Genomic DNA, 15739 nt, shown 5'->3' on the forward strand with positions numbered 1-15739 from the left:
CAGCACTCCCAAAAAGACTTTGCAACGTTAACTACTGAAAGAGGAAGCTTATATTTATCTTCTAGATGAAGATCTTCATTTGTTGCGTCCACATTTAGCAAAGCATTTTTTGATGGTGCTTGGCTCAGTCTCACTCCATGCTCAATGAACCCAGTGTATTTACCAAAGACTGAAACCCTTTTCAAATGCAATAGACCCAAAGAAGTTATGCCAGATTCCATTTGATGTAGAATAAATTGAATTTGCCTGTTCCAAAGGTTCAGTTTTAGGGTTTCAATAACCCCAGTATCAATAGGCTGTTACACAGACATGCTGTTTGGGGGAAAAGAAGCAGAGTTTAATGTCTGAGAGAGTTTAACAGGGAGGCGGCATGGGGCATTTTCCGTAAACACAATTTTATGTCCTCATTAGTAGCAATCTGCAGTCAAATCTCTAATCATTTTTCAAAAAGTTCTGGAGTTCATCCATACTTTTTTGTTGAATTCATATTCCACAGGTAACTCTTTGATATTCAACTTGCCAAAGCCTCAAGGGCATTGGGATTTACCAATCAGTATAGGCCTTGCTTTATCTCCATTCGTGTTGGTGCATAATAAAGGGTGATTCTTTCTTCTGAATATTTTCCATTTGAACATTGCAAGCCTTTGATATGGAGGGTTTTGGTAATGTTGCTGTCTTTAAAAAACAGTCCTGTTTCAGCCATATTATAGATTTCAGACGGTTCATAATCCTGTATTACTTCAGCTAACTTTTGCTTCTAATCTGAAGCCATATCTTGGTTATGTCTCCATGCTCACTGCATGCGATACCAAAGGCAAGGCTGTCACTCTTCTTAAATGATTCAAGCCAGTCATTGCCGGCTTTAAACTCCCTGTTTTCCAACTCCTCATGTCTTGCACTTTTAGCATTGAACCAGAGACATTTACATGATGAACAACAGTGGATTTAAAACACTAAAAAATGAAAAAATTGACTTCATTTCTAGTTTTAGCACATTTAATTTCCATTGAAGATTCTGCATTTGACACATCAGCGAGGATTTGTGCCTTTCATTATAACAGGTTTTGGATTTGTGTTTTTCCAACTCCAAAATGTTTGGCAATTTGATGGCAACTGGTACAAGCTTCTACCTGCAATACCGCTTCAACATGTTGCTCCAGTGTAAGAAACATTTTGGATTTGCAATTTTTCTCTTCCATTACAACTTTTTAGCTTTCAACTGCAGCATACAGTAGTGTACACATTCACATCTTCCTTTAAAGTTCCTGTTTGTTCAAGTTCAATTTCCAGTTCCTGTTGAGTATGAGGCCATATATTGCAGAGACCATAACGTACAAAAGAAAAAATCTCTTTCGCTGGAAATATCAAAGAAACAGACTGATAAGCGACGATCAGTTTCTCCTACAGGTTTGTTTTTATGGATGAGACTTAGAAAATGTCGCCACTCATCGCAGCTGACAGGTCGTCTCTTCACAGTTAAATTACAAGGCAGCGGTTCTCAAACTTCAGCAACCCGAAGACCCCCATTTTGATTTAAAATTTTTCAGGGACCCCCAAGCCACCGCACTCAGCCCCAGGCCCCATCCCACTCCACCCCTTCTCCCAAGGTCCCACCCCATCCCACCTCTTCCCATCCCCCATTTACTCCATCCATCGTCTCTGTTGCTCGCTCTCCCCCACCCTCACTCACTTTCACCAAGCTGGGGCAGAGGGTTGGGGGGCAGGAGGGGGTGTGGGCTCTAGGAGGGAGTTTGGGTGCAGGAGGACTGAGGGGTGCAGGCTCTGGGAAGGATTTTGGGTGCAGGGTGAGGGCTCTGGGCTGGGGCAGGGTGTCTGGGATAAAGACTCCGGACGGGCTGCGCTTACCTCCAGCAGCTCCCGAAAAACGACATGGCACATCTTTCTGGAAGTGGCTCCTAGGCTCCACATGATGCCCCTGCCCACATGCACCAACCCCACAGCTCCCATTGGCTGCAGCTGCCAGCCAATGGGATCTGTGGAGTCAGCATTCACGGCAGGGGCAGCGCACAGAGCTAGGGTAGACAAGGACACTGCCTTAGCCCCATTGTGCCACCGGACTTTTAGCACCTAATATCTCCCCGTTTAGCTTCAGTAGCTTCCAAGAAATAGAGGGAGGGAGCAGAGTTGAGGGAAGAAGAGGGAGGAATTGCTCAGCAGGGCCCATGGACCACCTTGAGTATCCTCAGGGACCCCCAGGAATCCACTGATCTCAGTCTGAGAAACACCGTTATGAGGGGGAAATGTTCCATGGTCACTGCAAGTAGTCACTCATGACAGGTGGTCCCTCGTCAGAAGTGGTCACTAAGGCAGATTTTACTGTATTCAGATACTCACTGAGCAACAGATCATCAGCACAATTCATTAACACACATCAAAATTCAAATACTATTCAAATATTTTTTAAAGGATAATTCCAGACTTCAATCAAATCATCTGCCAAAATGCTGAACAGCAGCTACAGCATGTCTGAATACACTATCTGATCCAGTTCAAAAGCCACTGGCCTGAAACAGTGTTTTCACTTTGTATATTTTCTGATAGGAATGTAATCATTTGTTAATATCCCTTTTAATATCTTAGGCCACGTCCAGACTAGGTATTAAAATCGATTCTAGATACGCAACTTCAGCTACGGGAATAACGTAGCTGAAGTCGAATTTCTAAAATCGAGGTACTCACCCGTCTGGACGGCGCGGCATCGATGTCCGCGGCTCTCCGTGTCAATTCCGGAACTCCGTTCGGGTTGATGGAGTTCCGGAATCGATGTAAGCGCGCTCGGGGATCGATACATCGCGTCCAGACTAGACGCGATATATCGATCCCCGAGCAATCGATTTTAACCCGCCGATGCCGCGGGTTAGTCTGGACGTGGGCTAAGATATGTAACTAAGCTCTGCTTGGAAGACTTTAATGCTTCAGAAAAACACAAAACAATAAATGAAATTGTAAAATCAAATATGGATGACATGTCAAAACTATTTCAAATTGTACAATGAGGTTCTGTCTTCCAACCCTGAAACTGTTAATGTCATATAGCCACTAGGAAAAACCTTCCACAATAAATACAGGGTATCAAAGTAGGGACCAGATTTCAGTCTCATGATCTCACTGATCAATAAATTGGAGGATAAATATTCCGATCTTTGAGAAGCTCTGTTAAAGGATGAAAAAAAATCTGAACCCTCTCCCCCCCTTAAATGGGGATAGGGTAAGGAGAAATAGCTATTACAGCAAATTATACTTGCACTACTGGTAATCCCAAATCTATCAAGGATAAGAGAAAATCCAAGCAATTAAGTCTAAGGTAAGAATTTGGAACCCCATCTTTGGACATTACATGATCTTTTTCAGTGATTCCAAAAGCAGACTGATGGCCCCCCCTGCAACTCCCCCCCAAAAATGTAAAGGATTCACCACCACACACCAAGTCCATCTGATCCAATCACCCGTTATTTATGTAGTCTGCTAAAGCATTTTTCACTCTTTACAGATCTAGAACTGAAGGAATTACTTTGTTCTGAATGCCCACTGCCCACACTGCTTCATGACAAAAAAAATCTGGAAACCTAGCTCTCCCTTTCAACAAATAGCCAATGTTCTATGCGAGAATCTGTACAGCCTGTTCCCTAGTCAAAGGAACATACACAGAAGGGTCAAGAACACAGTCATAAATAGAGTTTTTCCAACCTTGTAGACAATGAGTCTGCAATCTCACAAAACAGATGAATGTGACTTTCCTGCCACCAAATCCACCTTGATAAACTGATTTAACCACAGAGTTCATATATTACTCCTGGTGGAGTTCTATACCACTGCGCAATGCAGAATTTGCAGAGAAATAATGTTCTGCACAGAATTTAAATTTTCCCCTACAGAATGGGTGCTACAGAGTTGCTGGCCACTACCACGGGCTGCTGGACTCAGCAGAGCCCAGCTCTCCAGCTCACAAATACAGGATATGGCCAGAAGGAGGGAGAACTGGAGCTGCAGTCCCCAGCACATCATGAAAGGAGGATGCAGCGTGCAGGAAACTCCATAAAAGTCTAGAACTCACCACCAGGCTGTTTCTCTCTGTGGATTCCTGGGATCTGGGAGTAGGGGATGCGGGTGTCTGGGCCGGGAGTTCAGGGGGATGCCCCATAGCTGGGCTATAGGGGAATAGGGGGTGCAGATGTCTCAGGTGGAGGGCACTCCACAGCTGGGCTCTGCAAAGTAAGGGGTGCGAGTGTCTGAGACTGGAGGGGGGGATTTTTCCCTCAAGATGTGCCCAGCTGGCACATCTGACACACCCAGATCAAGACACAAACTAAAAGCATAACAGAGAAATAGGAACTGGGTTGTTGTAGGGGTTTATTTAACTCAGTGGTCCCCAACCTTTTTGTGGCCAGTAGCACATTCATGTTTTCAGAAGAGGCGGGCGACAACAATTTTTCAAGACTTATTTTGTATTTGTACATTAAATAATACAAAAATCATCATATTTAATATTATATATTACATAAGATAAAAAGGGTAATTTTAGATGTAAAAGGTATTAAATTATTCAGCAATTACTCTTTCACCTTACCATGTGAATTTGCTCTTTTTTATCTACTTGTAAGAAAAATTAAGGAGTTTTTGCAAAATAAATATCAAAAACAGTTTTCATCTTATTTATCTTGAAAAAGTAAAACATAGTTGAACTGGTGGTCCAAATATATTTGTTATTCTTACTTTAACACAGAATGAAGCCTGCAGCCCAGGAGTTCTCTGTCCCCAGCAGGCGCGGGGCTGCAGCTTCTCTCCGGCTTTGAAGCCGTAGAGAAGTTGTGGCCTGGCACCTGCCGGGGACAGAGAACACCGGCACCCGCAGCCTGCAGCCCCAGAGAAGCTGCAGCCCCGCGCCTGCCAGGGACAGAGAACACCAGCACCCGCAGCCTGCAGCCCCAGAGAAGCTGCAGCCCCGCGCCTGCCAGGGACAGAGAATACCGGCGCCTGCAGCCCTGGAGAAGCCAGAGAGAAGCCGCAGCCCCGCACCTGCCAGGGAAGAGAACGCCAGCGCCTGCAGCCTTTGGGCCCCGGAGTTCTGTCTCTGGCAGGCGCGGAGCTGTGGCTTCTCTCCCCTGCTGGGCACTAGGCAGGTGCACATAAATGCCCCGGTGAGCGCCATGGTACCCACGGGCACCGTGTTGGGGACCACTGATTTAACTCTGTTCCTGGGGGAAAAAAAATTTGTCAGTACTGTTACAAACATACTTTCTGACAGGTATTTTGAAATAAATTACCAAAATTATTGAAACTTGCGTGATTATATTGTGCTATTTTGACAAATAAAATGTGCAGAATTTTAAAGTATTATGCACAGAATTTTTAATTTTTTGGCACAGAATTCCCCCAGCAGTAACAGATTCCAAGGCCAGAAGGATCAACGTGATCAGTCTAATCTGTATAACACAGACCAGAAAACTTGCCCAAAATAATTACTAGAACAGATCTTTTAGAAAAACATCCAATCTTCATTTAAAAATTGTGACTTATGAAGAACCCACCACAACGCTTGGCAAACTGTTCCAATGGTTAATTATTCTCACCATTAAAAAATTATCCTTATTTCCAATCTGAATTTGTCTAGCCTCAACTTCCAACTACTGGATCACGTTATACCCTTCTCTGCTAGGACTGAAGAACCCATTATTAAATATTTATTCCTACGTGGGTACTTATAGACTGTAACCAAGTCATCCCAATCTTCTCTTAGTTAAGTTAAATAGATTGAGCTCTTAAGAGTCTACAGAGGGCATGTTTTCTAATCCTTTAATCATTCTCTTGACTCTTCTCTGAACCCTCTCCAATTTATCAACACCCTCTTGAACTGTGGGCATCAGAACTGGACACCATATTCCAGGGCCAAACAAAAGTATAACCTCTCTATGGCTGCTCAATATCCCCCTACTTATGAATCCCAGGATCACATTAGTTTTTTGGCCACACCATCATACTGGGAGTGCATGTTCAGCTGATTATCCATCTTAACCCTCCAGCAGCATCTATGGGAGGCCTACTATGGGTCACACACATTTACTCCTGAGGAAATTCTGCACGTGTGCATAAAGCAGAATTTTTCAGAAATTCATGTTGTGCATGCAGAACTTCCTTTCCTGACCCCTCAAATGGGCTGGATAGTTGTTGGCTGCCACTAGGGGTTGCTGGACCTGGCAGAGCCCAGCTCATGAATAGAAGACAAGGGCGGAGGGAAAGGGGGGAGTAGGAGAGAGACACGGACTGGAGAGTTCCCAGCAGCTGCAATTCCCAGCACGCTTTAAAGGAAGGAAACTCCTTGCAAGCCCAGGATCCAGCATCAGGCCATGTTTCTCCCTCTGGATCCCTGGGCTCTGGGGGGTAGAGGGTGAGAGTGTCTTGGCTTTGGCCGGGGGTGGGGAAGGGAGAACAGGACTTAAATGACGTAGGAAGCTAATTCCCCTTTTACTGGGACTTGAGCACCTAAGTCATTCAGGTTCTTCTGAAAATTTTACCCTTTCTCACTAATTACGATAAATTAGAACATACCAGAAAATTTGTCCAGGACAGCATCTCCCTTAAAGCTACAATAGAACGATGTTATCCAGCATCAGTAGTCACCCCCATGGTTACTAACAGGGAAAAATCTCCAGCACCAGTGCATGAGACACGCATGCATGCCTTCAGAGGAATGAACATATGCAATCCAAAAAAAAAAAAACCAACTTAGTTTTTATTATGCAGAATGTTTCATAAAAAGATCATTCTGTGATATAAGAAACCACTTAAATAAATAAATCCACTTGTCATTGCAATGAAGATTCTTCCAGGATCTCCTTCTGTATTGACAAGAGAAGAGATTAGCCAACAGACTCTCGCCTGACAATTCCTGTTGGCAGGGCATCTCAATGAAGAACCTTCAAATCAAAAATTCACTTCCCAGTCTACTGGCCTTCAAGAATTGGTGCACAGCTTTTGCCTAAGGACATGACTGTGGGTTATGTTTACAACCTAGAGCTGGAATCTGACATTTTATTTGACACTGATCAGCTAGTCTCTTATAGTTTTAAGAAGTGTGTGTACATGTGCTCAGGAACAACTGTGTGACAGGTATACATTTAAAAAAAACAAAAAAGTTATCACAGGATATTATGAGGGCAGAGCTGATTAAAGTATTGACAATACATGACAGATAGGATAGAAATTTAAATCACATTCCTGTAGTGACAAATTACGAATATTTAAAATCATTTACTGGCTAAAATTCTAGATAAAAACAAAAAGTTAAGTGTTCACTTGATGGATTTTTCACTGATGCTAACAAACAAGTCAACTGAATTCAAATTTAAGAAACAGCTAGTCTTTTAGAATTAAATTGGCGAAAACACAACATCTCTCACCTGATCTTTGGAAAAAGCTTTGATGTGAATATTTTTGACAGTCTGAACTACTCCATCGTAAAATTTCACAGTGTAAGTACCTAAAAATTGAGAACACATCCTGATTAACAGCATAATTTAACTTCCATTTTGATAAATATTCAAAGAATAAAACACTGAACATTCCAGTTCTAGAGATGCACATCTGGTTCTAAATAAAAGTTCACTCTTTTAGGGTTACAAAAATGTATATCCTTAAACTTTAGGTCTCTTCTTTCACGAAAGATGTATGAAGGGAGAACACAGTTTATTTCTTCTAGATTCATCTATATTAACATAAGAACGAGTTTACTAATAAAAATCATGAGCAAAAAAATTTATTGTCAAGACACATGAAAGCACGCACATTGGGACTGATGAAATTTCTTAAGACTCCATGCTTTCAATTGAAAAAATAAAACAAAAGAATTAATTTTGAGACTAACAGATCCAAAAGGGATCAAAGTCAAATGAAGGAATATGAGCAATTCCTTCCTGTTTACAGTACTCATACTGATAGTGCAATTGAAGGCAGCGAGTGCAGGAAGTAGGAAATGGCCCTGTGTATTTAACCCAGGGGTTCTCAAACTGGAGGTCAAAACCCCTCAGGGGGTCGTGAGGTTATGGGGGAGGTCACAAGCTGTCAGCTTCCACCCCAAACCCTGCTCTGCCTCGAGAATTTATAATGGTATTAAATATACCAAAAAAAAAAAAAAAACAAGTGTTTTTAATTAATAAGGGAGGTTTGCACTCAGAGGCTTGCTATGTGAAAGGGGTCACCAGTACAAAAGTTTAAGACTCACTGGTTTAACCTGTAGAATTTGCTTTCTGCAACTGAGATGCTCTTAGTACTATTTTGCATCTCTCCTAAATTATGAAAATATTCCTATAGATAAAAAAAAAAAAAAACCACCTCACCCCCAAATAGCTTTTTATCCACAACAAGCTTTAAAGTTCCTATATTAAATCAACTGCTGACTGTTACACATGAAAAAATGTTTAATATCTGAAAATTATAATAAGATGCTGAACAGTTCAACATGAGACTCTAATCCACTAACAATGAGTACCCAAGTCTAATGACCAAGTTGCAAACAAATTTATAAATGCCTTACACCCTGCTTGGCAAGAGAAGAGCCTAGTAATTATGATGCTGAATACAATCTCAACTCTGCTCCTGTATAGCAGTGTGTCAAACTGAAGAGTTCACATTTCTACCCTTTTCTCCCATATTTCAGTGATCTATATTAAGAATCATTACGCTGAAAATTATTCTGTAAATCTCTATAATCTTAGTGATGTCCACAGCAAATAATCTTTGAGAGAGATGTATTAAATAGTGGAATAATCTCCAAAAGAAAGTGACGCACGCTTCATTGTTTTGACACTTTAAAAATTGTACTGGACCATACTCTATTATCTGATCCAGCCCACAACCCAAAAACAGTGTTTCCTACAGTATATTTTCTAGAAAGCATACTGTAGGTAACAATTTGAATTACAACTTCTACAATGAGGAAAATAACGCGTTCTGCCGAAAGTAAAGCGTACCTGATTTAAATGTAGAATAATTTAAATTTCAACAAAAAATACACTTTTATGTATTTAATAGTGGGCCTGACACTCATCAAGAATACAGAGGTAGTTTTGGTGGAAGAATGCTTTGTGCACCTCTGAAAAAGAAAATAAACCTCAGACCACTGCATTTCAAGAAAGATGAATTCAGCAATCATAAGAAGGTCCCAGATATTTTTAAAAGATCTTTGTATTTTATTTATTTAGCCTGTGTCTTCCAAGTATAGAAAAAATACATTAAGGGTGAAAGCATGTATGTGAACCTTAGAAAAAGAATTTGTCTTTCATCAAATTGAATCCTCTCCTTTACAATGACAAAAAAAAGATTATGTTGTGCCTGTTCTCTGCTGCCAACACTTCTTAAGCAATTATGTGAAGTGGCTAAAAAAATTGTAATTAATTGATTCTCCTCCCAAGTTAGGTCATTTGGTAGCTCATGCTAGCCCCTTGAAAAAATGCACAACATACCCACTGGTTACATACGAACAACATTTAAGGATAAATTACAAAATTAAAAAACTAACGTTCATAAAATTAATATACTGTAGTACACCTCTACCCCGATATAACGCTGTCCTCGGGAGCCAAAAAATCTTACCGTGCTATAGGTGAAACCACGTTATATTGAACTTGCTTTGATCCGCTGGAGCATGCAGCCCCGCCCCCCCGGAGCACCACTTTACCGCGTTATATCTGAATTTGTGTTATTTCGGGTTGCGTTATATCGGAGTAGAGGTGTATAATGACTTTTCTTTCAGAAATGTGCCATGTTCTCTGGAAGCATGAGGAAATTCTGAACACAAAGTTATCCAGTTATTAAGTACAACAAAATGAATGGGTGACCTACCATCCTTGTTAACGGAAGTGACTTTGGCTGGATAAAAACGACAATCAGACCAGCAAGCCAATACCTGATCGTTTATACGAAATCCCTACAAAGAGAAAAAAACTCTAACAATTTACACTTCCTGAATTAGAGAAACAAAATTATGAAGATTTAAAATATACTGCTTCATTAAAACACTAGAACTCTTTCTTTGTAAAAAGTAAAAAAGCAAGAATGAAAAAACACCCCATACCCTTCAACAGGCAGCCACTGCAGCAGCACTTGAGCATAAGAAAGAATTTATATTCGGCTAGACATGCAAAAAATAGAAGTTCACACCATTCTTACTGAGACTGTAAGCTCCTTCAGGCAGGAACTGTTCCTTCCTCGTCTGTACCATACCAATGACATTGTTAGCACTCAGCTATAACAATCACAAACTATATCTGGCCATGTACATGCTACATTCAGGGACCTTAATGGGTTTAGATGCATAAAAGACTTGGTACATCACTAGCTGAATAATGGGAAATCATTGAATATGCTGTTTTCAACTTACACTACATCCGTCTTCCTCATGTAACCCCTCTTTCCTTAGCTGTATTTTCTCTAAGGGACGCAGATAAGGACTGTCCCAACAAAACCATTCATCATATCGGTGGTTCCAGCGTTTGAAATGGATAAGCACTTTTCCTTCTTCATAGTCAATTTCTTCAATATGAGCTGGATACCTATGCAAATAAAGAGTTCACTAAAATAACTCTGGTTAAGAATAAAATAAGATGCCTCAAAAATCAGTAGGATGATTACAATATAAGGCCATACATATATCTAGTTGTTCTGCTGACAATAGCAAAAGTGAAAAAAAAAAAAAAAAAAGAAAAAGATGCTTTTCTAAGTCTATAACTTAGAAAAGTTAGATGCCTGCAAGTCACCAAGGCCTGATGAAATGCATCCTAGAATACTCAAGGAGTTAACAGAGGAAGTATCTGAGCCTCTAGCTATTATCTTTAGAAAATCATGGGAGACGGGAGAGATTCCAGAAGACTGGAAAAGGACAAATATAATGCCCATCTATAAAAAGGGAAATAAAAACAACCCAGGACACTACAGATCAGTTAGTTTAACTTCTGTGCCAGGGAAGACAATGGAGCAAGTAATTAAGGAAATCATCTGCAAAAACTTGGAAGGTGGTAAGGTGATAGGGAATAGCTAGCATGGATTTGTAAAGAACAAATCGTGTCAAACCAATCTGATAGCTTTCTTTGATAGGATGATGAGTCTTGTGGATAAGGGAGAAGCGGTGGATGTGGTATACTTAGACTTTAGTAAGGCATTTGATTCGATCTCGCATGACAATCTTATCAATAAACTAGGCAAATACAATTTAGATGAGGCTACTATAAGGTGGGTGCATAACTGGCTGGATAATCGTACTCAGAGAGTAGTTACTAATAGTTCCCAATCCTGCTGAAAAGGTATAACAAGTGGGGTTCCGCAGGGGTCTGTTTTGGGACTGGCTCTGTTCAATATCTTCATCAACGACTTAGATGTTGGCATAGAAAGTACGCTTATTAAATTTACAGATGATACCAAACTCAGAGGGATTGCAACTGCTTTGGAGGACAGGGTCATAATTCAAAATGATCTGGACAAATTGGAGAAATGGTCTGAGGTAAACAGGATGAAGTTTAATAAAGACAAATGCAAAGTGCTCCACTTAGGAAGGAACAATCAGTTTCATACATACAGAATGGGAAGAGACTGTCTAGGAAGCAGTACGGCAGAAAGCAATCTAGGGGTCATAGTGGACCACAAGCTAATATGAGTCAACAGTGTGATGCTGTTGCAAAAAAACCCCAAAAAAACAACAAACATGATGCTGGGATGCATTAACAGGTGTGTTGTGAGTAAGACATGAGAAGTCATTCTTCCGCTCTACTCTGCGCTGGGTAGGCCTCAACTGGAGTATTGTGTCCAGTTCTGGGCACCGTATTTCAAGAAAGATGTGGAGAAATTGGAGAGAGTCCAGAGAAGAGCAACAAGAATGATTAAAGGTCTTGAGAACATGACCTACGAAGGAAGGCTGAAAGAATTGGGTTTGTTTAGTTTGGAAAAGAGAAGACTGAGAGGGGACATGATAGCAGTTTTCATGTTATCTAAAAGGGTGTCATCAGGAGGAGGGAGAAAATTTGTTCACCTTCGCCTCTAAGGATAGAACAAGAAGAAATGGGCTTAAACTGCAGCAAGGGAGATTTAGGTTGGACATTAGGAAAAAGTTCCTAACTGTCAGGGTGGTTAAACATTGGAATAAATTGCCTAGGAAGGTTGTGGAATCTCCATCTCTGGAGATATTTAAGAGTAGGTTAGATAAATGTCTATTAGGGATGGTCTAGACAGTATTTGGTCCTGCCATGAGAGCAGGGACTGGACTTGATGACCTCTTGAGGTCCCTTCCAGCCCTAGAATCTATGAATCTATGAATGAAGCAGTCTGTAGCGGTACCGAGACCTGAAGATATGGGAACAGTCTTTTCCCATAGTTTCTCAATTTTTATGTTATTTGTTTTTTGTATAGCTTCTACAAACAGTAAAATGAAACATCTCTTCTATCCAAATAAGAATCTCACTATGTTTTATCTCACAGTCTTTCCAACAAAGGTAGCAATACAAACAATTTTGGGATGCCTCTTCAATCAATAGGGCTAGTACTCAGAGACAGCATACTCGACTAAACTGGATCGCGCATCTGGTCTAGCAAGGCAATATCTACATTTGTAAGTATACAAGTCTGTTAACTGTAATAAAATACATATCTGATTGTGCCTAGCTTACCAAGTGATCCAGATCGCTCAGTATCTATGACCTGTCATCATCATTTACCAATTCACCGATGTGTGTCATCTGCTGGTTAACTAGACAATAATTTCATATTTCCTTTCAGGTTACTGATCAATACCGAATAGCACTGAGATGGATGTACCAGAGAGATTAGCTGTGACTAGATGCACCTTACTCAAACCCTCAATAGGTGTGTTGTAAACAAGACACGAGAAGTCATTCTTCCACTTTACTCTGCGCTGGGTAGGCCTCAACTGGAGTATTGTGTCCAGTTCTGGGCACCGTATTTCAAGAAAGATGTGGAGAAATTGGAGAGGGTCCAGAGAAGAGCAACAAGAATGATGAAAGGTCTTGAGAACATGACCTATGAAGGAAGGCTGAAGGAATTGGGTTTGTTTAGTTTGGAAAAGAGAAGACTGAGAGGGGACATGATAGCAGTTTTCAGGTATCTAAAAGGGTGTCATCAAAAGGAGGGAGAAAACTTATTCACCTTAGCCTCCAATGATAGAACAAGAAGCAATGGGCTTAAACTGCAGCAAGGGAGATTTAGGTTGGACATTAGGAAAAAGTTCCTAACTGTCAGGGTAGTTAAACACTGGAATAGATTGCCTAGGGAAGTTGTGGAATCTCCATCTCTGGAGATATTTAAGAATAGGTTAAATAAATGTCTATTAGGGATGGTCTAGACAGTATTTGGTCCTGCCATGAGGGCAGTGGACTGGACTCGATGACCTCTCGAGGTCCCTTCCAGTCCTAGAGTCTATGAGTCTATAAACAAGCTTTGAGATTTATCGATTAGAATTTAATTCATTTAATAGAGATATTGATTTTGTACATTTTTTTTTTTTAAATCAGGATATAATTATAGAATCAGAACAGGAACGGACCTCGAGAGGTCATCTAGTCCAGTCCCCTGCACTCAAGGCAGGAATAAATTATCTAGACCATCCCTGTCAGGTGTTTGTCCAACCTGCTCTTAAAAATCTCCAATGATGGAGATTCCACAACTTCCTTAGGCAATTCATGTAATAAATAATGAAGTAATAAATCAATTATCTAACAGAAAAATATATTACACAAGTTACCCTTACACCATTCGAACTTGTACTCTTGCCAACCAATCTGATATTGTACTTTGACAAGAACCTATTTTCAATCACAATAAATTTTTATGGATAAAGTTTGAAACCAGCAGTTCCACTACTTTGCCCAGCATTGGTGTCATGATAACCAGTCTATCATTATCCAAATCATTTCATTATAAATTGCTTTATGTTCTCATTAACATTTATGCATTGTTCAAACCCAACTTTGCTCAACCTGCACCTCTCTCATACCTCTAATTTCCCACAATGACAGCCTCGTAAATGGGGAAGTATTATTCTGGGTTCAGTATACAATTCCTCATCAATTGACAGATCTATTTCATAAGATAGAAGAAACAGTGGATTGCAAGTGGGACCACTCAACAATTGTTAGTAGTGACTGAACCTATCAAGGACTTATCAGCAACACATTAACTTTAGGCAGACCTATCACCACAACTACCATTTAACAGCCTGACATATATGCAGACAGCAACCTCATGGATATACAGACTACTCCTGTTTTTCCCCAAGGATAAATTACATAATTTCTCAAACTGGTCCCCCCTAGTTGCCACAATACCCTTTCTATCCAATAACTATATTTGACCACATGCCAGTGCCAAGAGAACACAGCCTCAATGTTGAGATTTTGGATATGTACCAACATCTTTAAAAGGCTAAACCTCACTGACATAGTTAAAAAGATACTCAAGTTTTAAATCTCTCCAAGACCAAATTACAGTTTCGGAAGCATTCAAAGCTGTTACCCAAGGTTTTCAGAACCCCCAACAGGGGCAACTTAACTATTTCACTCCAGCAGCTCTAAAGCATAAATCAACAGGAACTCAGCAATTCTGTCTGATCAAGAAGTAATGCAAGTAAGCATGCTCGTCTAAACCTGCAGTTTATTAGATATAAGTAGGGCTATCAAGCGATTAAAAAAATTAATCGCATGATTAATCGCACTGTTAAACAATAACAGAATACTATTTATTAAATATTTGTGGATATTTTCTACATTTTCAAATATATTGATTTCAATTACAACACAGAACACAAAATGTATAGTGCTCACTATATCCTTGATCACAAGTATTTGCACTGTAAAAAACTAAAGAAATAGTATTTTTCAATTCACTTAAGTACTGTAGTGCAATCTCTTTATTACAAAAGATGAATTCTAAATGTAGAATTATATACAAAAACCTGCATTCAGAAATAAAACAATGTAAATTTTTAAGCGCTGGCAAGTCCACTCAGTCCTACTTCCTGTTCAGCCAATCGCTCAGAAAAACAAGTCTGTTTAACATTTGAGGGAGATAATAATGTCCGTTTCTTGTTTACAATGTCACCTGAAAGTGAGAACAAGCGTTCTCATGGTACTGACTGGCATTGCAAGATATTACGTGCCAGATGCGCTAAAGAGTCATATGTCACTTCATGCTTCAACCACCATTCCACAGGACATGCCTCCATTCTGATGACGGGTTCTGCTTGATAACAATCCAAAGCAGTAAGGACCGACGCACATTCGTTTTCATGATCTGAGGCAGATGCCACCAGCAGAAGATTGATTTTATTGTTTGGTGGTTCAGGTTCTGTAGTTTCCGCATCGGAGTGTTGCTCTTTTAAGACTTCTGAAAGCATGCTCCACTCCTCATCCCCTTTCAGATTTTGGAAGGTTTGTAAACCTTGGGTTGAGTGCTGTAGCTGTCTTTAGAAATCTCACATGGGTACCTTGTTTGTGTTTTGTCAAATCTGCAGTAAAAGTGTTCTTAAAATGAACAGTATGTGCTGGGTCATCATCCAAGACTGCTATAACATGAAAGATATGGCAGAATGTAAAACAGAGCAGGGGACATACAGTTCTCCCCCAAGGAGTTCAGTCACAAATTTAATTAATGCATTTTTTTTTTTTAATGAGCATCATCAGCATGGAAGCATGTCCTCTGGAATGGTGGCCATAGCATGAAG

At 40.3% G+C, this 15739-nt stretch overlaps 1 protein-coding gene across 10 annotated transcripts in view; it reads right to left on the reverse strand.

Annotated features, from left to right (window-relative positions):
- Nucleotides 1-15739, reverse strand: part of PHF20 (PHD finger protein 20) — a 176212-nt gene that overhangs the window by 117807 nt on the left and 42666 nt on the right. For all 10 annotated transcript variants that reach the window (XM_030533338.1, XM_030533336.1, XM_030533337.1 and 7 more), the window contains 3 exons: nt 10397-10568; nt 9859-9943; nt 7419-7498 (listed from right to left, as the gene is read on the reverse strand). In XM_030533338.1, coding sequence (XP_030389198.1) covers nt 7419-7498; nt 9859-9943; nt 10397-10568 — 337 coding nt within the window. The remainder of the gene's footprint in view (nt 1-7418; nt 7499-9858; nt 9944-10396; nt 10569-15739) is intronic.

Source organism: Gopherus evgoodei, chromosome 14 (assembly GCF_007399415.2).
Source record: "Gopherus evgoodei ecotype Sinaloan lineage chromosome 14, rGopEvg1_v1.p, whole genome shotgun sequence".
NCBI classification, from domain to species: domain Eukaryota; kingdom Metazoa; phylum Chordata; order Testudines; family Testudinidae; genus Gopherus; species Gopherus evgoodei.